The sequence below is a fragment of the Colletotrichum spaethianum genome (assembly GCF_022836535.1).
Source record: "Colletotrichum spaethianum MAFF 239500 DNA, contig06, whole genome shotgun sequence".
Taxonomy (NCBI): Eukaryota; Fungi; Ascomycota; class Sordariomycetes; order Glomerellales; family Glomerellaceae; genus Colletotrichum; species Colletotrichum spaethianum.
This window is the reverse complement of record NW_026054776.1, coordinates 1,553,962-1,574,398: the sequence shown is the minus strand read 5'-3', so window position 1 is coordinate 1,574,398 and position 20,437 is coordinate 1,553,962. Positions and strand designations below refer to the sequence as shown.

Sequence of the window (20,437 nt, the reverse complement as noted above, 5' to 3'; positions counted from 1 at the left end):
CTCATCAGGCTTATCCCTGTCTTGTACTCTTCGCTACCAATGGGTGCTAATATTATATCTCGGTATTGGCTTCTGATTCGAACCGTGGCCTCATGGTGTTGTTAAGTTGAGGCACACCGAACTGATGCCAGCAATTTGGCGCCTGGAGGATATATCTGGCACCATGTAAGCTGATGGCCCTCAACACTTGGAGGAGACTCGTGGATACATACCTGGCCATCGCCTCCCGGAAACGAGATTTGTACTCTTTCGGACTCGTCACGGTGGGACGGTTTCTGCCACCGCCAGCGAACCCACGATCCTTGATCCAACTCTCGAGTTTCTTGTCCCATGTGTACGTCCGGATACAGTCAATGATGCCGACGACCAGCTCCTTCCTGGCCTCGTCTACTGCAATCATCAATGAGTAGTCCATGACGTTTTGTCTTGCGAGGAACAAAGTATCGTTCCAGACCTAGACAACTATCAGCGCTTCACTCTCCGACATTTGATTCTGGCAACTTACGGAGGCTCTCAGGAGCTTCTTGGAGTGCTCACGCGCAAATAATGGCGATTCGTAAATGAACTCCACCATGTTCTCATCTAGAAGAACCTCGTTCTGCTCACCAGTGGATTGAATCTTGCGATTGCGCATGGAACCCTTGAGGTCAAAAAGTCGAGTCGGACCACGATCATAAAACAGGTTCTCCATGAGCAGCAAATCCAACTTGATCTCGACGCCCGTGACTGGGTTCTTGATGATTAGCTGGAAGAAACCCAGCATCTTCGCAATGACGGAAGGCAGGTCATGGAACAAAGCCTCGGCCATAATGCTAAAGTAAGCTGGTGCAAATCGGAGGAAAGCCGACGTCTCAATGGGTGACAATCCCTATGTGGATAGTTAGCTATCAAATGCATTCTCGACAGAGTAAACGAGGGCCTTTAGACAAATGATAAAGGAAAAGAATGTCTCTTACCTTTAGAACCAGGCGGTCGTCGAGAGTCTTGAGGAAGACCGACTTTGTCTTGCCGCCCTTGGAGTCCCATTTCAAACAGCGAGAAAGAGACTCAACTATGCGATCTGCCACACCGCATTTGCGACGCAGCGCGTCAAACTGTTCAGCATAGAAAATCTTGCAGAGCATGGTTGCAGATCCCTCTTTGAACTGGTATTTCAAATGTGTGCCAGTTGCTCTGAGAAGGCTCTTCTCCAGCTCGCCCTCTTCCATCACGAACTCGCCGCCAGTATCGGACATTCCTGACGATTTGCCGTCGAAGTTGGCCTCATGATCCTTTTGCATCGCCATTCGCTCTTGGCGTCGAATATCAGCCAGCTTCGTGCGGTAGTCATCGGAACTCAGGGCAAACGCAATGACAGAACTAGGTTCGTCCTCCCTCACAATCACATCGGAATCGAGGAATATGTGATCGCTTGCGTTGACTGGGTAGTCCAGTTGAGGCCAGCCACTGGCAGATCGTTCAGCCCAGAAGTTAGTGAGCATCTTCATCAGGCTAGTTTTCTGATGCTTCGGCAGTTCTAGAGGAATCTCCGTGCTGGGTTCGAGAGAGTCAGCCAGCTCCTTAACGTCAGGCAACAGATCATCCAGAATGGACTGTTCAGTGTCGCTCTGCCCTTCGTCATCGGATCCGCCGTGGCTAGCAGTGACAGTTGCAGTATCATCTGTCTCCCCGCCGACCTGGTGCTCTTCTGCTGGAGGAGGAGCTTCTGGTGCAGGGTGAAGCTCTTCGCTCGATGGCATCATGTCGGGTTCCGTTTGCACAGTTCCTGGAGCCGCTGGGGTGACTGGCGCTGTCTTGGATTCGAGGATTTTGATCTCACTGTTGTGATCTGTGTTCGATGGTCCAGGTTCTTGTACGGCATTGTCAATGTTGTGGTAGACCTCAACAATAGCCTTGGTGGCTGAGCGTGGTAAACCTGCACGAGGTTGATGGCCCTTGGCAAGGCGCTTCCTGCGGTCTTCCCGTTGTCTTTCCTTCTCGAACTCGCGGCTCAACTGTTCAAAATGACGGGCAATCCTAGAGACCTGGGACGACACGTGTGTGTCTTTCTTCTTGGTGATAAGCCGAGGAATTGAAGAGGGACCAGCTTTTCTATGGCTTTTCATTCCCAACGCCAGTCGGTCGAACGGTTTCTTGTCCACCTTAAATGATGTTTCACCCAAGGTCTCGGTGGCTCCTATGGTGTCCTTCGCCACGATTGATTTGGAAAAGCTCGACTGGGACCTTGGTAGCGTCTGGGCAGGTTGCGACAGAGTTCTTATCATCGGAGCCCTACGAGCCAAAGATCGTTCCGGGTTCGCTTTTGTTGCCTCATATGGCTCGCCAGCTTGTGACGTTTCGGCACCCATAACCTGATGTTCACGACGAAGCTGCTCGACCTTCTCGGAGAGTGAAATATTGGTTGATGCTGTGGTGAGCGGAGGCCTGGCCGCAAGGGCAGGTGTCGACTCGGCATTGGCCGTTGTTGCTGACGTCTCTCCGGTCTCATCGATAGGAGCAAAGGAAAAGAGCCCTTTAGCTTTCGGTGAGCTGGAGGAGGCCAAGTCTAGGGGTTCTACCCTTTCCAGCACAGCATCGGCTGGAGTGCTAATCTTGCTAGCTTCCGAGGAGGACGACTCTAGTGCTTCTCCGCTAACTAGTTCATCCTTCGTTTCGGCTTGTTCTAGTTCCTTTTCAGGATCTGACGCTGGGAGAGGTTCTTCTTCGTTCGGCCCCTCTCGCTCGGGCTCTTCCTGCTTTTCTTGCTCACCCTCGAGTGGCCCTGCAACGCCATCCGGATTCGCTTCAGTTGGATCCGTAGGTTGGGTGGAAACCTTCTCGTCTGCATCAGAGAAAGTTTGGGAAGGAGGCTCTCCGGAATCCACGGTTGAGTTGCCATCTGTTGAGGGCAGAGACTCTCTCGACTCGTTGTCGGTGAAAATCTTCTTGAGTTGAATCATTGTCAACTGACGCAAGTCCTTATCGGGGAGGAAGTCGGTCTCGAATTTGGTAAACGAGGCGTCCCAGTCACCAGCCTTTTCCAGCATCTCCCTAACAATAGCATTGAACGGGATAACCTCATAGTACTTGGAGTTAACGTAGGTTTCCTGAAGTCTGCGTATCAAAGCAACTTGATCGTCCTGCGCCTTTTTGGCAAGTCTGTCAACTTCGGCTTTACACGCATCGGCCTTTTCGGGCAAGACACTGTCAATGCGTATGCTCTTGAGTCTGAGTTTGACAGAGTTGATGAAGCGAGCCCAACGTTCCTCAATTTTGTTGAAAATCTCGTTCTTGAGCTTGAGGTCGTTCTCGACCTTCCACGTGATCCGAGCTCTTGGAACAATGATTTCGAGGAGGTCAATAGGATCGTAGTGGATCCTCACCCAGGTATCGCGGTAGTGAAAGTAGCGAATGTGGTCGCGGTGGTGGTCATGGGGGCAACCAGTAATTTCATGGAGTCGCAGGCCCCTGCTCCAAAAGAGCAGCTCGAGGTATTTGCCGAAAGAGTACTTCCAGGTACTGTCGGACATGCCCATCTCAGGAGAGTCCTTTTTGCACGTTTTGCAGTAGCTCCACATAGTGATGCCGTCCAAATTGCGCCTTTTAGCTGCTGGCTCTACGAATATGGTGACTCGCGACTCATCGTGTACGTAGGTGCGATGGTGTTCCGTCATCTTTCGGTCGCACCCGTTGGAGGTACAGATAGAGTCCTTGCTAATGCAGAGGTCTTCGATGTACTGACCGAGAGTGCAGTCTGGGTCCATGCTGCCGCTTTCGTCGACATGTTCGTCGTAGAACGCGATTGCAATCAGTCCTGGTTCGGAGCAAGGGATCTTTGTCTCGGTACAGATGACCGAGTATAGTACGACAATGTTCTGATGAGAATAGGGATCGAAGAGGTCGAGATTGCCCTGAATGTAGTTCTCCCACTGCCTTGTTTGCGTCTGGTAGTTGTACAAGGCCTTGTCATACTCGGCATCGTGGACGGCGTGTAAGATTTCCATAACCTGCCGTGGTGCCTTCTGCCCGATGGCGTGAACCATTTCAGGCTTGATGAGCTGGAACTTCTGCGACTTGGACTTTTCGGCGTCAATTTGCTCTTCTACCACGTCCTGGTCTCGCAAGCGCTTCAAGTAAACGAGTCTCCGCTCCTGCTCTCGAGCCTTCATGAGCAAGTAGGGCTGAGCGAACTTGACGAATGGAGACGCCGACAGAATCTTTGTCTCGTACCTTGCTACCATATCGCTGTAGTACGTCGGCATTGGTACGTCTTCTGGCACTTGAGACTCGGGAGACGTGGGCGGAACATGAGATGCGTGAAGGGATACAAGAGCGGGTCTATCCTCTGTGGCCGGTTCCTCGGTCTGATCGGATGACACAGTACCTTCAGCAGTGACCAAAGATGTGCCATCACTTGTTTGGGAAGGGAGCTCGGAGTCGGTGGGCGAGGTCTTGGTGACCTGCGGCCCATTCTTCCCTATTTCGGTTGACGCTGTGAGAGAGCGAGGCGCGTCTTCTGGGTGCTGGCGAAGGGACGATGCCAGCGATGAGGATTCCTCAGGTTCGGCGGGTAATTGAATGTACTCGTCTCTCATCAAACACGTCTCCAACTTCAAGTTGTAAACGACGTAGACCATGAACTCTGTTATCTTTTTCATCTTCGATAGAACTTCGGTCGAGTCCCCACGTAGAGCAATGGTGCACCCTAGTTTCTCAGAGCAGCCGGATAGGAAGATATAGGTCTTCTTCTTCCCGGGATAGTTCTTGTTGACATAGGTCTTGACTTCGAAGCCGCCGGACCTACCAACTTGAACTTGAAGGGCCAGCATGTCGAGGGAAGATATGATGTCGGTCTCAGCACATCGCGATACCGCCTCAATGACTGAAGGCTTGACGTTGTAGGCGACAGCAATATTGGCCTCTGATAGATATTGCAACGCAACACCCGAAACAGACTTCTCGCAGAGAAGAAGTTGGGGGCGCAGATTGATGATGCGGTTGACGACAATTCGCAAAAACTCTTTCTCCTGCTCGATGACTGGCTGAAGGCTCATGAAGTGTTGCTGGTGCCGCTGGTATTCGATCGGAAAGGAAACAATAACTATGCGGGGGTTGAGGATGCGACGAGGCATGCTCTTGAGAGCGAGATTCTTGGTGAAGATAACACCCGAAACGTAGCTAGTATCACCCGGCTTGCCTCCTGGAATTTTCTTGAGCTTAACGTAGTGCCGTATGTCCATATCGTCTCCCACTCTGATGTCAGGGGTAACATCATCGGTGCACTGGAGCAAGATGGGAACCAGAGCCTTTTCCCAGGCAGGCACGTTGGGTATGCCCGAATCCTCGAGTAACTGATGCAATAGTCTCTTGACATGCAGCATGCTTGACGGGTTGAGCTCCACCTGTGGCTGTTTGTCTGCTTGCATCGAGTCGCTTCTCGTCAGCTTCGTAGCCTCGATCGCTGGATTCTCAATGGTAAACATGTTTTCGTTTGATGCTGACGGGCCCTTGAAGATGCCGGACTTGGGCCGCGGAGAACGCATTTGATGGCTGACGTTGCTCAGGTTGCGTCTCCTTGCTGGGCGGCTGTGACCAATGAGGCTACCGGAACCAGCATTATCATCCATTCCACGGCTTGTGAAGCTCAAGCCACTAATACTCTTTTCTCCACGGCCAAGGCGATGTCTTCTTCCTGTACTGAGAAACGGTCCAAAACTCGACTTCTCATGGTCGTAGCTAGACGGCTGCAAGTCGGCGTTTGACATGGTGGCGAATATGCTCATCTGTTCATCACCGCTGGACTCGTCTGACATATAGGCAGCCAACTCAGGGTCAATGATATTGTCATCGTGAAACGCAGGATACTTTGGTTTCTTGGCCATCTCCTCAGTGATGCCCTTGCGGAACGGGGCCCTGTCGTCTGGCATTGGTTTGAACCTCGCCATAAAGTTATTGTGATGCTTCGAATGATGGCGCCTATGTCCCGACGACTGCGGCCGGTTCGCGGACGTTAGTGATCTCAAAGACCGAGAGGAGCTCGGACGACTGAGTTGCGGCGCGTCAATCTCCAAAATGGCCGAGTTTCGATTGGAATCGTTTATCCTCCGGGTCGCAGGAATCGCCATCATGGGTGTCTGAACCGATCTCGAGTCGCCCAAATCCTCCATTCGGTCAGCAAAGCTAGGTTCCTCTGGTTCGGCCTCAACCTGTGTGACCTTGGGGGTTGCTTTGGTCTGGCGGAAGAGGGCTGGTAGAAATGAGTCGTCTCCAGAGTCGTCAGAGCCGCTTCCTTCGTAAAGACGCTGATTTATGACCTTCAAACAAGTCTTACAGACTCTCAGAGTCCCGGTCATTCCGAATTTCGAAGCTGGAATGATAGAGGTGCATTTGGAATCGAAAATACAGCCGCAGGTTCGGCAATGATGCTTCCTTCTGAAGGCCGAAAATGGTTGGCCGCAAATGAAACATTCTTTGCACGTTTCATCAGCCATCCAGAACTCTTTGCTCAATACCTGTCGCCGCATTCTATCAAGCCTGGCGTTCACCTGATCAGGCGCACCCTCGTTGGTTGTCGTGCCGGGGATCCGCAAAGCGCCAGTCCTTCCATGCTTGGGCTGAGAATCATGGGCAAAGGAATCATGGTAAACGGAGTCGTGGGCAGTCGTACTGATCGGACTGGGCTCAGCGGTGACATGCTCCATAGAGGAGGACCTTGACGGAGCGTAGCCTGGCGACCTAGAACGACTGATGCGATCAATGACAGCCGGCCTCTTCGGTACAAGCATCATGGACGCGGTCGAAGACACCGGAGACCGTAGATCTACCGAATGCAACTTGGGGATCGAAGGTGCATTAGTCTTGATCGGACTCAGGGGCTTATCCAAGGGTCCATCCACGGCGGCGTCTTCGCGCCTCGCCCTGACGCTTGTATGGATTCGATCACCGCCTCCACCGTGTTTGGGCTCCAACACGTCAAACTTGTGCGAACTCTCGGAACCGATGACTAGTGGTCGGGGGTCAGGCTGCTTGCTAATGCTTCTCCTCCCAGAAGACCGGCCTGGCCCATCCTCTAATCGTGCCACACTTCTCGGGGTTGTGGCCGGAGCAACCTCAGGGTTGATGGCTGTGACCGCGGAGGCCTTGGCCACACCAGGTAGACTTTGTCGGCTAGAGACACTAGACTTTGAGGCTGCCATGGCGGAAATGGAGGTCGCCTTGGAGGACTGAGGTGGGTGTGACTGGCTATCAGACATGACGGTGTTTACTCCCGACGAGGACGTGACTGTCGCAGGACCATCGTGGGTCGTTCCAGAATTGAAAGACGAGCTTGTGACTGCGGTCTCAGCGCGAGCGAGCGAGGCTATCGGTATCTTCGGGGTCGTGGCTGTGGTACTGGTGCTGCGCTTGGAGGCAGCGTCGAAGCTGTCGCCGTCGTCCACGTCCTGCTGCCTCGTGCCGACGGCGCCAACAGCCTCCTTCAGGCGGCTGTAGAGCCCGCTGAGCCCATTCTGAACCAACTCTCCTGTCAGGACCTTTGTTTCTGTCGCCGGAAGGGATGATGGCAGGGGAGCGAAATCGTTGAAGGTTGTCAAGGATTCGGACTGGCTTGCTGACGTATGGATCCTGTTGAGGGTGTGGGCTAACTGGTCCTTGTCGGCTTGGGAAGCCGTGGATATGGAGTTGATGGAATCATGGCGACTCCTGAAGCTCGGGGGCGTCGAGAGGACTGCTGGCGAGTTTGGTTTCGAAATATTGTTGCTAGCCATCTTGCGTAATCACGTATGCGACGGCTAGGAAATGGAGAGGATCGTGAAGTTCCTAGATCGTATACGGTGCTGACATCTTCTGGTGTCAGGATAACATGACGAGACAGAACGGTAGGGATTTCGTGATGCGCATCCGAGTCCAGCCCTTTTCCCTCGTCGTCGGGTCCTGCCCAGCAGTCGGATCCAGTCTAAGGTGAGTGTTCGGCAGTTCGTGGCAGCGAGGGGTATGGGAGCTTCGGGAGGGGGTTCTTCGTCGGCAGTGGTTTGAGAGGTCGGACGTCGTAGATATCGGTGGGTTTTCGACAGGGACACAGGCAAACCCCAAGGGTCCAAGAGGGGCGCAGGTGACGAAGAGGAGAAACGACGTGGCAAAGGCCAGGCTCCGGGTGCGCGCGCGTGTGAGGTGTTTGGGTGAAGATGAGAAGGGGTGTGGTATGTCGTCTTAGGGACCCGCGCGTTGTCTGCGCTGGTGCAGGACGAGCTAACGTCTTGAAGACGGCGCCGGATGCCTTTTTAGAGGCGGACCATCCGCAGACTACTGCGAGCCGGGAAGCGCTATCCCCCAGAGGTCTAGGCGCGCGTGGCCCAGGGATTTTCAGGCTGGTGCAGCCGTCAAACGAGGCGAGATGACGCAGCGACAGGCGAAGTTGGGTTTGAGTTGGCAGTTGGCAAGCGCTGGCTGCCTTTGCTCCGAGTGTCGAATGCTTTCCAGAAGGCGGTCGCTGCTGCGTTAGTGCGCTTACGATACCTCGGAATGACTTGTTGTGGGACGCTTGGGAACGATCCAGAAAGCCGTTGCAGCAGCCTGGGCAAAGCAAGGTCGGTGGTACCTTGGCTCCCTCGTCTGCGGTATCTGTTGCAGCACATGTGGATGTATTCTACCCGGTACCCGTTGCCGTCCCCCGACGCCAGACGGCAGACCAGTCCAGTGGTGGGTTGTTGATCCACACGCACCACTTCAGGCTCCGAAGCTCAAGCCAGCTCCAAGGTCGGCCCCTCTCCCAGTCAGCCACCTCAGTCAAGCCAGTGTCTCCCCACTCTCCAAAACCAACTCTTGGCTTGGAGAGAGACAGCAGAACCCCGCAATTGCTGCCACTTTATGCGGATGGGAAGCAGTTGACCCTGGCGACACCAAAAAACGCGTCAGAATCCCTAGCTGTCTACCTGACCGCGTCGCTGTGATCGACGTCCCGACATTTTGATATTCACAATTCAAAGAAACATCGCTATCGCTTGGTTCGGTTGCGACCTCCAACCAGAACGCTCGCCCAGTCTCGCCGTCCTTTCCCACAACTCACCTTTGTTTTCCGACCCATTCAGCGCCTGGTCATCCAGCCCAAACTCTGCACCCTCACATTTCCCGTTATACTGTCCACCAACCTTGAATGCAGGAATTCACAGGACCACCTCACCGCTGCGATCCCTGCCATCGCCGTCATGGCTAGCTCAACAAGCAGTCCAAATTCGTCTAACCCATCAACTCCCTTTGGTCTTCCCAAGAATGTCTCCATCCCCGAGAAATTCACGACAATATCAAAAGACCAACAAGCCCTCCTCGAGCGAGATGATTCTTGGATCTCGGCTCTGAAACAGAATTCTCGCCAGGGAACTGTCAACGTTCCACCAAAAGCCTTGGAGGACGTCAAATATTTCCACACTTGCCGCACACTTCCGCCTGCCGCCCAGGAGCCAAATGTGCTTGCCTCCAGCGGGCCGGCTGAAACAGAGCCGATAGCTCCAACAGTACCAAGCCATGAAAAAGAGGATGGAGCCAACTTGAGCTCTAGCCCCGGAACGCCCATTAGCTCCTGGCCAGAATCCCCTCAGCCGTCTCCCCGTGCCCCAAGACAACACCCCACGCCCTCTCCGGCACCGTCTATCAGGTCGCAGATTGTGACGGAACGCCAGGCTGCTGCATCAAGGATTACGTCCCAGTCTCCTCCGCCGGACCGTCTGAGCAGTCCTCAGATCGCGTCTTCGCCGCCCATACAGCCAGCTCCTAAGCGGCACATCCCGCCCTCAGCCGGAGTCAAACGCCGCCCAGTCGAGGCTTTCCCGTCAAGCAGCGCTGGTCTGGAGGACGAGCTGGAAACAGCCATTCCTGGTGCTCTTTTTGAAGCAACGCCCCCTATCAATCGAATGGCTGCACGCCTGGTGACTGCTTCACAAGCAGTCACAAGTCCACCTTGCGGCCAGGGAAGCATGGTCCCATCCACTTACAAGGACGTTAAGAGCCCTGAAGAGCAGGCGGAAGGTCCCAACAAGAGACGACGCATGAAGTCGATCAAGTTTGATTCGAGCCCTCACGGTCAGCCAGCGGAGAGTAGCCGTTGCGACACGACCCCTGCTCGACCTACGATACCACTTTCGGCTTCTTTACAAGAGCCTCTGCCGATATCCTCAGCGCCCTCGATAGCGTCTGCGCTTCCTAGCACTGACACCCACCCCTCTCTAGGAACACCTCGAGTTGTCAACGATACCCTGGGCCTTGCCAGGGCCGCTCCTAATTACCAACAAGCCTGTACCACCCCACACTCAGTCTCACCGTCACCCAAGTCTGGTCGCATTTCTGAAGATCAGGTTATGACGGGAAACAACATCGTATCCGAAGAGCCCGAGCGAGGCCAGACGACGGTAGCCTCGTACAACAGACGCAAAACGCGCAGTGTCAGAACATTATTTCATATCTGGACCATGAGTGGAAGGCAGAAGGCGTTGACTGGCTTCCGCCGACATTAAAACATTTTCGATCGGCTTTGACAGCTCGCAGCCTCGAAACCTTGCAGAAAATCACCGATATGGCCATTAAAAACGGCACCAGGCTTTCACGACTGTGGTCCGAACCTGACGGTATACTCCACCGCGCGGCTCTGCAACAAGCGAACGGCAAACTTGTCTTCCCTGAAGAGCTCGTTCATATGACACTCGATCTCTACGGGACGGAGATGTCAGGAGTGACGAGTCATCCTACAAGGACAGCAGAAGAACCCCTTAAGAGGGCCTCTCGGCCAACAAGTCGGCACGAAGTGGCGAACGAGGCGAGGATCGCGAAATCGACATCCCACGAGTCATCCGCTAGGGTTCAAGCTCCACAGGATGCGCCCTCCAGCCCTCAAGTCGCTAATAAGTATCGAAGACCGGTCGAGACGTCTCCTCGGCCACCTCGGGAGGTGACTGCCAAAACTTTTGCGCAGGGTCCCTTGGAAGCTTTCCGCAACGCATACCCTTCCTATTCTGGGAGTGTTGGCGACTTTGTCAAGGCATGTCTGACTATCAAAGACCTTCGTCGAAAGCTTCTGCTTCCTAAGTGGCTCTACGATGACTTCATTCGAGCATTTGTGGATGGCTTCGTTCCTTACATCGAAACCTTGGATGACGACGAGTCCCCACTCTCGGCCTATCAGTGGTACGTTGAGTATGTAGACCAGCCAGCCTTTCAGGGTGGCATTGTGACGCGCGAGAACCTTCATCAGGTTTTCAAGGTGTACCACAGTGCATACAAGTCGGCAAAGGAGTCCCTTTCCGGGGGGAAATCTCCGCGTCCGGGAGTTGGAGAGCTGTCTCTACTCGAGAAGGTTCCTCAGACCACAATTGGCCAGGTAGTCACACCCAAGCCAGGGGCTCGATCAGAATCTCACAACCCGAGAGGAACATCCGCCGACCTCTACATTTTGTCAAACCAGCCATCGCCTATTCTTCAAGATAACGAGAAGGGTTCTGCAAATGGACGGCAAGCCAGCATCAAAGTCGAAGATGACGACTTCTTAGTAATTGAACCGCAAATGCCCTTCACCAAAGGGGATGCCGGCAAAAAAGGAATGCCACTCAAGGAGAACACACTCTTGAGGGACACCCCAGCGGCCATTCAACGCCACAGGGACGTCCTCCCGAGGGATGAAGACGTCACGATTGTTTCCAGCACCCCGCGACCTCGAACGGCAAACCCAGAGGATGCCGCTTCCTCCGAGGATAATAACCGCACCCGCGATGGCCGCATTCTCAATACTACCCCGACCGCCCAGACCGCCACCCGTGACTCGCTGCTACCCGATCGGAAGAATGCCTCCGCCACGACACCTAGACGAGGCGACGTCATCGCGGAAACGCCACCCCGGAATTCGGCGGCTCCAGCCAAGACCGCGACACAGCACCCCGCGGTGCGGCGAAGCCTGCCCGCCTCGTTCGGTTTCGCTCCGCCCTCGGCTTCCATGCCGAGCGCGGAAACGCAGCGGGGCGGTACGCCGAGAGGCACGCTCTCGGCCTCGACACAGGGGAACCGGGTCAAGAAGCCCAGGAACGAGACGGAGGAAGAAAGAAGGAAGCGAAAGATGAGGGCCAAGCTCGAGAAGATGGCCAAGGAGGGACGGCTGGCGCCGCCACCCAGCTCCATGCCTCCCAAGTTGTAGACCTTGGATCGGAGGAAAGGGGGCTTGACACAATATTAATCAATCGTCGACCGGAGCACCGCCGGAGCGCATAGTATGGATGAGGCCGGCAAACTTCCGCTGCCTTGATAAAAATTATTCTTCGAGTTGTCCAAAGCTGTCCACCTTGGGATAGGAAATGCTTTTGGAATTATGTATGATACCCCCTTTTACGTGCCATTAATAGATATCCAGGACGTTAGCCTGCAAGTGTCAAAGGGGCCTGCGGGACCACCTCAACGCCACATGGGACACGACCAGGGGAAAAGGGCCGTGATATAAAAATAGTCCAAGTTGCGCAAGCAATCAATTTGTGTCTAGACTGGATCTAGCTGCGCGATTCTTTTCATGCCCGGCTCTCTGGAGAGTCTTAACGGTATCTAATGTCCCCTAGAAAAACATGTTGACAAATCCAAAGGTGGGTTTCCGTCATATCCGAGTCGTAACTTAGGTTTCAAGGTGGGTTCGAAGGTGGTAGAGTTCAGTTTTCCGTGTCGCAGCAGCAAAAGCATGACCCGACTCCGTTTATAATGATAAAAACACCGTTCCTCTCTCTCACATACAAGTGCTCCCGTAGTTGCCCTATTGGTTTCCCAGTATTCCGTCATGTCTTTTTCCTAGTGGAAAGGTCGTATCTCTCGTGTCGTAACGTCCTCCGGAGGGTCGTATGCCCTCTCGAGGGGGTTGTTGGGGTATATCAGTGTTGTGGTATTCTGTTGTTGGGGTTTTCAAGCCGAGTCTTCGGAGGACTGGGCCTCAGCGGCCTTCTTGGCCTTTTGTCGCTCCTCCTCCTCGGGGGTGAGAGTCTTAAGCTGAAGTGCGTGAATGCCGCCCTCGCGGGCCATCTCCTCGCGGAGGAGGGCGTAGACCATGCGGTGGCGGGCGGACTGCATCTTGGACTTGAAGGCCTCGGAGGTGATGACAAGTCTGTACAGCGGTGGTGTTAGTAGAGGGTTCCGGGTCCCATTGCAAGACGAAGAGTAGATTTGGGGGTTCTCGTACCTAAAGTGGGTTTCCTTGGAAGTGCTGCCGGCCATGGCCTTGTGGTGGCTGTGAAGGTGGGAGTCGTTGTAGATCTCGAGAGTGGTAGGGGAGAAGGCGGCGGTGACCTGGGGGTCATTGTGTTAGCAAGCCGTCCTTGGGAGCCGCTTCATATCTCGAAGAGCAGCGTACCTTGGTCCGGATGGCATCCTCAACGGGGGTGGCGGACGACATGGTTCCGAGGGGTCTGGCGGCACCCGCTGAGAAGCCGAGGGCGTATCTTCGCAACATTGGTGTGTGTAGTTGGGTTGTTCCTCCGGTCAAGCTACTCCCAATCCTGCCAACGAAAGGGCGGAATGTGTTCATGGGGGAGTAGGAAAGGGGAGGAGGGAGAAAAGAAGGCGAAAGGGGGAAAGGAGCAAGTAGAAGTAGGTACGCGGCGGCGGCTTGTTGCGGGCTGCAATGCGGTGCGGCGGTAAAGGAGTTTGGATGGAGGACGGTGTAGAAAACCCGGACAGGGGAGAATAAGAAAGCTGCCCTTGCTTCTGCTGCGTGGTTGCGTGGTGCGGTATGGATTTGCTAGCCCAACAACTTTTTTCGGTTTAGGTAGAGAGAGGAAGAGGGTAGAATGACTGGAGCTGGCGCCTGCTGCTCCTGCGTGTGCGTGAAAGGTACGGTGTGCAAAAGTGTGACCCTGGAACTTGGGACCTGGGAGCCGAGCATGGATGATGTGGGATGGGGGTGGGATGATGCAGGATGGAGAAGCAAGCAGGCAAATGGCAAGCCGAGCAGCAGATTTTCCCACACACAACGCACAACCGACACCCCGGACAAGGCAAAGAAAGTTCGGTGTGTCGGTGAGGAAGAGAAGAGCGGCCATGCGGGATTGGCTTGGCGAGCAATATGGCACATGCGGGCCCCGGCCAATCAGCGGGCCGGCGACCTTGCCTCTGTCCTTCCGGTTGGGAACCTGTGGGCCCCACCGGGGAGCAATTCCAGCGGCGCAGGTAAGGTAGTGTGTAGCAGGACTGGCAGGGTGAACAGACTGGGATTTGTGGGCACTCGGGACGAGGTGAAATCGTCCTTTTCCCCCTTCTTTTTTGTTCTGGTCTTGTTCGGTGCGCAGCGGGTTGCGACTCTGCTTAGCCGGTTGGTTTATCTGCGCCGCACCTGCTCTCGTCCTCGTTGGGTTGTATTTTTGCTTGGCTTCTGGTTGCAAAGTTTGTAATTCACCCCGCTTCCTGTCAGCAGGAGCGAGATTGTCACTCATTCACTCGCTCGCTCACTCACTGGCCGGCCAAGTTAGCTTTGCTTTTGCAGTACGGGAAATGTTTTACGCCCACCGCCCTTTTTGCTTCTTCTTCCCAAGCCCAGAAACCTTTCCACCCCATGTATTGGTATTGGGCCTTAGCGCCGCGTTGGGGGCCATGGTGGACCAACTGGAACACCTAGAACAACTGGAGAACACACGCACCACCAAACAATAATAACAACAACACATGGCCAAACCCGACACGCACCTCACGCTCTTCCATGATGATGACTCCTCCACCCAGCCCACCCTTGCCTGTTCTCCATTTCTGCTCACCGCGTGTTTCCCAAAGGCCCCCAACCCCCCGTCACCTCGCATCGCAGAAAAGAGCACACGAGGCCTTGCAAGCTGTAACACAGCACAGCAGGAGAGCTCCGCTTTGCCTTCGGCTCCCAGTCTCGCGCAAGGCACCATTAGGCACCTGATCACAGGATTCCCGGTTCCAGGTTATCCAGCTGTTCAGTCACAATGTCGCCAATGCATGCGGGCGGGGAAGATGAAGGGAGGGAGGGAGCTCGCCAGTCCCAGGCACATTGCATGGAATAATCAAACGCGGTGACGTGTGGCATGGTAACATCAACGTTCGGCAGCGGCAGAGGGTGCAGCAGAACCAGCACCAGCACCACTGCTACCACCAAATGTGTTCAGGTGGTTTAGATACCTCTCCCTCGTGCCCGAGGTACCCAGGCGCTATGCAATGGAGGGGCGGATAGGCAGAGGTACCTCGTGGGAAACGTCGGCCGCTTCGACCGGTCCCGCCGCTACCTGAGGACCGGGTAGTGTGGATTGGGACGTGGACCGACGCCGCAGCAGATAGCCATCCATTCCACGACGCTGGATCCCAGCCGCACCAGACATTCACGATCCTAATCTCCATAGAGGCGCACACACCACACGCATTTCCACTCTCAGAGCTCCCGCTAGTAGCTCCATAACCAAGCCTCAGCCAAGGTGGTCCGGGCAAGCCACACCCACGACCCAAGTTTTCCGTCCGGTCTTCGGCAGATCATACCGGCGGCCCTGCAAGGAGAAGTCCGATCCGGGACCTGACAGCAACACGAGAAAAAAATACCACACGCACTCACACACGCGCGCACACCTAACGCTGCTGCACTGCACTCACCTACCGCTACCAAGATCCGAGAGCTACCTATAATCGAAGCCCGGGGTCCGTCCCCTCCCCAATACCCACTCCGTCCAACAACTCCGTGTTCCGATCCGTTCTAATAACGCCATTGATAACGACGCATATCAACCCCCTCCCCCTTCTCCCCCACAATCCATGTTGGCCTCCGGTTTACGGAATGTAGCTCGACGGCCCGGGTGCTGTTGTTGCTGCCGAATACCCCCTTTCTCAGCCGCTCCCGCCATCCTCGCCGCCGCCGTCGCCGCCCGTGTTACAGATCCCGCAAGTTACTCTTCCCGTCCCGCATCCCGATTCTTCGCTGCTGCCCGCGCATCGCGATCCGCAAGAATGGCTTCCACGACCGCACTACCAAGACTGCCCCTCTTCGAGGCCATCTCCCAGCACGACCCCGAGTCCACGGCCGTGATTCACTCGCTGTCCGGCCGCCGCTTCAAGTACGGCGAGCTCCTGGGTGACGTGCGCCGCGCGCGAAACAAGCTGTTGGACACGGCGGGCAAGTCGGACCTCAATGGCGAGCGTATCGCCTTCTTGGTGGAGAACAGCTACGACTATGTAGGTAAGCCAAGTCGCATTTGCCCCCCGAATATGGGCTTCTAGAGCCTCCCTCTGTTGTGCAAGATGTAATGCGCGGTGGTCCTGACACATGCCCGCCTCATAGTGACCCTCCTCGCCGCATTCGCCGCGCGCTCCATCGCCGTTCCCCTCTCCCCGGCGTTCCCCGCGGCCGAGCTCCAATACATCCTGAACCAGAGCGAGGCGTCGCTGCTCGTGTCCTCGGCAAAGTTCGCCACCAAGGCGAAAGAGGTCCTTGCGACGGAACTCGTCTCCAACCCTACACAAGTCGAGCTGCAGAAGCACCCCGGCGGCAGCGCGCATGAGCAAGTCGAGCTCGAGGACGCCGACGTGGGCGGCGCCGGCATGATGCTGTACACATCGGGCACCACAAACAGACCAGTTTGTACCCCTCCGCTAGACCTCCGTTCACTCCCCCCTGACGATACTAACACCCTCGAAGAAAGGCGTCCTGCTTCCTCAGTCCGTCCTGACGGCGCAATCCAAGTCTCTGATCGAGGCGTGGAACTACTCCCCCAAGGACCACCTCCTCCACGTGCTCCCCCTCCATCACATTCATGGCACCGTCAACGCCGTCCTCACACCCCTCCTCTCCGGGTCCACGATCGAGTTCATGTTCCCCTTCAACGCCGACGCCGTCTGGAAGCGCCTCGCAGCGCCGTTCATCACGAGCAACGGTGTCACCAACGGCACCAATGGCACCAACGGCACCAACGGCACACCCTCACTCCCCAAGGAGAAGATTACCTTCTTCACCGTCGTCCCGACGGTCTACTCGCGCCTCCTCGCGACCCACAAGGCCCTGCCCCTCGACCCCGCCGAGCCGACCCGCGAGGCCGTCTCCCCGCGCCACATGCGCCTCGCCATCTCCGGCTCCGCCGCCCTGCCTACGCCCATCAAGGAGGCCTGGAAGACCCTCTCCAAGGGCAACGTTCTCCTCGAGCGCTACGGCATGACCGAGGTCGGCATGGCCCTCTCCTGCGGCCTCGACTTCGCCGACCGCGTCGACGGCAGCGTCGGCTGGCCCCTACCCGGCGTCGAGGCCCGCCTTGTCGACATGGACACCGGCGCCGTCATCCCGCCCGGGGAAGACATCGACCCGGAAACCGGCCGCGAGCGCTCCGGCGAGATTCAGCTCCGCGGCCCCACAATCTTCCAGGAGTACTGGCGCAACCCCGAAGCCACGGCCAAGGAGTTCGTCGAGGGCCAGGACGGCAGGGGCAAGTGGTTCAAGACGGGCGACGTCGCCGTCCGCAGACCCGTCCCCAACGCGGGCCTCACCGCAGCCCAGTCCTCCTGGGCCAAGGGCGACATGTACTTCATCCAGGGCCGCAAGAGCGCCGACATCATCAAGACGGGCGGCGAAAAGGTCAGCGCCCTCGAGGTCGAGCGGGAGCTGCTCTCGCTGCCCGAGGTCGCCGAGGCCGCCGTCGTCGCCGTCCCCTCGGGCAAGTGGGGCTCCAAGGTCGGCGCCGTCGTCATCCTCAACAAGGACGTCGTCCCCCACTGGTCCCCCATGGCCATGCGGAGGGCCCTCCGCGACCGTCTCGTCAACTACAAAATCCCCCAGGTCCTCAAGGTTGTCGACCACATTCCTCGCAACGCCATGGGCAAGATCAACAAAAAGCAGCTGGTCCAGGCGGTTTTCGAAGACCAGTTCAGCGGTGATGAAATGTAATTATAGTAATACACGAAGAGAATCCGTAGTAGGTTGATATTGCGACGACTTGTTTGAGTAAAGGGGCAGGTTGAATAGAATTGAGGTGGACAAAACAATGGATGAGAAAAAATATACCCTTCACTACGGCGGGGGGCGCGCACATGCGCGCACCAGGGCAATTTGGCCTAAACCTAGGTATCTATTCCGGATATTCGCATCCGCCTATGTACTATCGATCACGGCCATCTAGAAGTTCCAAAAAAAAAACCATTGATCTCTTTTTTCTTCTCAGCAACGCCTTCGTCAAAAGCTCCAAAGACTATCATGAGAGAACCTTTTCCGCCCCAGAGATGCGTTATCATCGATGCGTTAGCATTGCCCCGTTTTCGTCCTCTACTGGCATCAGGCTAAAAACAAGGTCGGCTAAGAAATGCGACGAGGAGTGATATCATGCAGACGCCAGTGGGCCTCCCCAACGGGATGAGGGGCCTACCAAGTCCGATATAATGCATTGGTGTGTTATATGTTGTGTTTTTCTGAGGTTTGAATACGTCTCTTAGACGGTGTGCTTGGCCTTCGCGCGGCTGCTTCCGCTGTGCGCGCTGTCGGTGTGGCCGGAGAACTCGACGACCTCGTTGGGCGGGAGGTTCAAGATGTCCTTGAAGCGCTTGCCGATGTTCAAGAGAATCTCACGACCCTTATCCTGAGAGCGGCCCTTGCCACCGGCCACGTCACCATCACCGCGGCCAGGAATGCTCTTTCCGATGGTACGGGTCCAGACACCAATACGGAAGAAAGCCTTGCGCACGTTGACAACAACGCCCATGACCTCTCCGTCGTCCTCGCCCTCGAGGGTCTCGCCGATAGCGGCCAACATGACGTGGAGCCAGAGGTCATCGATGGGGATGCTGCGCTTCTCCTTGAACTGGTAGGACCACTTGCCACCGTGCTTGTTCTGAGCATCCTCCCATTCGGGGCGGACGCCGGCCTTGAAAAGATGGTAGTCGGACTTGAGAGCCAGCTCGGAGACGGGAGCGATATTGTTCTGGAAGCTAATCAGCAAATAGAAGAGGGGTCGAAGGGAAGGGAGGCACGCGTACATATACGCCCCAGAACTCCTCAACAGAGTTGAAGGTAATGACCTCCTTCAGAAGGTCGTTCCAGTTGTCACCCTGCGTCGAGTTAGTACACGGTTCTAGGCCGTCTCCAGCAGGGCCAACTGACCTTGCCGCTGGGGGCTTGGTGAACCAGAGAGTCCATTTGTTCTGCAGAGGGTGCTTGACGTTGAAGTTCTCCTTGTCGTGGAAGACGGTAACGGGCTTCTCGGCGTCGGTCTCCTTGGTCTCGCTCTTCTCACCACCCTCGGGGGAAATGGGGATGGTGGAGAGGTCGACCTGCTGGTCGGGGTTCGTGGGTGTTTGCACAGAGGTCGCCATCGTGACGGGTTTGTTGTGGTGGTTGGAGATGTAGGGCTGATTAAGGATCGGACCGATGAGGGGTAGAATTGATAGAGACGCTGGGGGGAGCAGACTCTGGAGAGAAAATGTCGAGAGAGATGGGTCGGCCGGATGCGGGCAGCCGAAAAGGAAAGGTTGCTGGTCGCGGATGTAGGTGGAAGAGTTGAAAGTGGGAGGGTTCCGCTCGAGAGTGGCTGGACACTGGAGGTTGTGGTGGTGGTGACGACGGTTGCTCGCTTCACTGTTGGGAAAGTGCTGGAGGACGGCGATTGCTTCCTTCCAGAGATTCGAATGTGGGGAGGTTCCGACGTTGCGCCAGGCAATGTCAACGGATATCGGATAGGGCGGATTAGAGTTAGGCAAGAACGAGTGGTAACGTTCTTTTCGTAGTGTTGACGGCGAAATCGGGATGAGAAGTTGCGATGGGTTTGCACTTTTTGCGAAGGATTGCGCTCAGCAGCAGAGTCAGAGAGAGAGCGTGCACCAAGAGGGCCCTGCCGGTCGCAAAAAAATGCCCAAGCGGGCGACGCTTGATCCGCCAACCGAAGGACAGAAGACGCCGGAAAAGTGGGGATCTGGGTTGGACCTTAGTGGAAGGTGAAGCCTTTTTTTTTTTTTTTTGCGCGATTACGACCTTAGCTCAGCACGTAAGGCAGGTACCGCCCACTCAGCGAGGTCCTCCCGGGGTTATGGTTAGGGCGAAGGAAACCCCCCGATGATAGCAAGCCCGGGCACGAGTGAGAGAGATGAGGCGAGAGCGGATACGAGTCTAGTCTGATGGCACCACCAATGTGATCACCGACAGAGAGATAGACCGGGTTTGCGGAAGTTTAAGCAGCCCTGGTGGAGGTCTGTTGCTACTGTGCTCCAATGATTACACGTACCGACGAGCAAACCTTGCAGGCTGGGCTGCCGTTTGTTGTTGTAACGAGGACTTATATCTGTACACGACTCAATCTCAGATGCCATCCATTCCGTTTGGTTGTTTCCTCGAATGGCGGTCTAATCATCTCTGCCTCTACTCATGGTATGTTCTCCAAGCTGCAAGAAGAAAGAAAAAGGAAAAGAGAAAAGGCAGGTTTTCTTGCCTGTCGACACGAGGTTACACCTAAAAGCCCAACACTCTTGTATCTTGGGG

At 55.6% G+C, this 20,437-nt stretch overlaps 6 protein-coding genes across 6 annotated transcripts; 3 read left to right on the top strand and 3 right to left on the bottom strand.

Moving 5' to 3' along the window:
• Positions 1 to 52: 52 nt before the first annotated feature.
• ColSpa_03436 (1-phosphatidylinositol 3-phosphate 5-kinase fab1) lies at positions 53 to 7,745 on the bottom strand (the record flags this gene model as incomplete). The annotated part of the gene is made up of 4 exons (XM_049269648.1): positions 53 to 155; positions 213 to 454; positions 506 to 868; positions 957 to 7,745. 4 exons carry the CDS (start codon positions 7,743 to 7,745, stop codon positions 53 to 55), a joined length of 7,497 nt encoding a protein of 2,498 aa, XP_049125605.1.
• Positions 7,746 to 9,182: 1,437 nt separating this feature from the next.
• On the top strand, positions 9,183 to 10,484 carry ColSpa_03435 (uncharacterized protein; the record flags this gene model as incomplete). Its single annotated transcript, XM_049269647.1, has 1 exon — positions 9,183 to 10,484. One exon carries the CDS (start codon positions 9,183 to 9,185, stop codon positions 10,482 to 10,484), a length of 1,302 nt encoding a protein of 433 aa, XP_049125604.1.
• Positions 10,485 to 10,543: 59 nt separating this feature from the next.
• Positions 10,544 to 12,151, top strand: ColSpa_03434 (uncharacterized protein; the record flags this gene model as incomplete). The annotated part of the gene is made up of 1 exon (XM_049269646.1): positions 10,544 to 12,151. The coding sequence occupies one exon, from the start codon at positions 10,544 to 10,546 to the stop codon at positions 12,149 to 12,151; it is 1,608 nt and encodes a 535-aa protein (XP_049125603.1).
• A 746-nt stretch (positions 12,152 to 12,897) lies between these two features.
• Positions 12,898 to 13,384, bottom strand: ColSpa_03433 (BolA-like protein 1; the record flags this gene model as incomplete). Its single annotated transcript, XM_049269645.1, has 3 exons — positions 12,898 to 13,096; positions 13,172 to 13,278; positions 13,343 to 13,384. 3 exons carry the CDS (start codon positions 13,382 to 13,384, stop codon positions 12,898 to 12,900), a joined length of 348 nt encoding a protein of 115 aa, XP_049125602.1.
• A 2,552-nt stretch (positions 13,385 to 15,936) lies between these two features.
• Positions 15,937 to 17,860, top strand: ColSpa_03432 (acyl-CoA synthetase family member 3, mitochondrial; the record flags this gene model as incomplete). The annotated part of the gene is made up of 3 exons (XM_049269644.1): positions 15,937 to 16,165; positions 16,268 to 16,563; positions 16,625 to 17,860. The coding sequence occupies 3 exons, from the start codon at positions 15,937 to 15,939 to the stop codon at positions 17,858 to 17,860; spliced, it is 1,761 nt and encodes a 586-aa protein (XP_049125601.1).
• A 538-nt stretch (positions 17,861 to 18,398) lies between these two features.
• Positions 18,399 to 19,278, bottom strand: ColSpa_03431 (eukaryotic translation initiation factor 4E-1; the record flags this gene model as incomplete). Its single annotated transcript, XM_049269643.1, has 2 exons — positions 18,399 to 18,887; positions 18,943 to 19,278. 2 exons carry the CDS (start codon positions 19,276 to 19,278, stop codon positions 18,399 to 18,401), a joined length of 825 nt encoding a protein of 274 aa, XP_049125600.1.
• Positions 19,279 to 20,437: the final 1,159 nt, after the last annotated feature.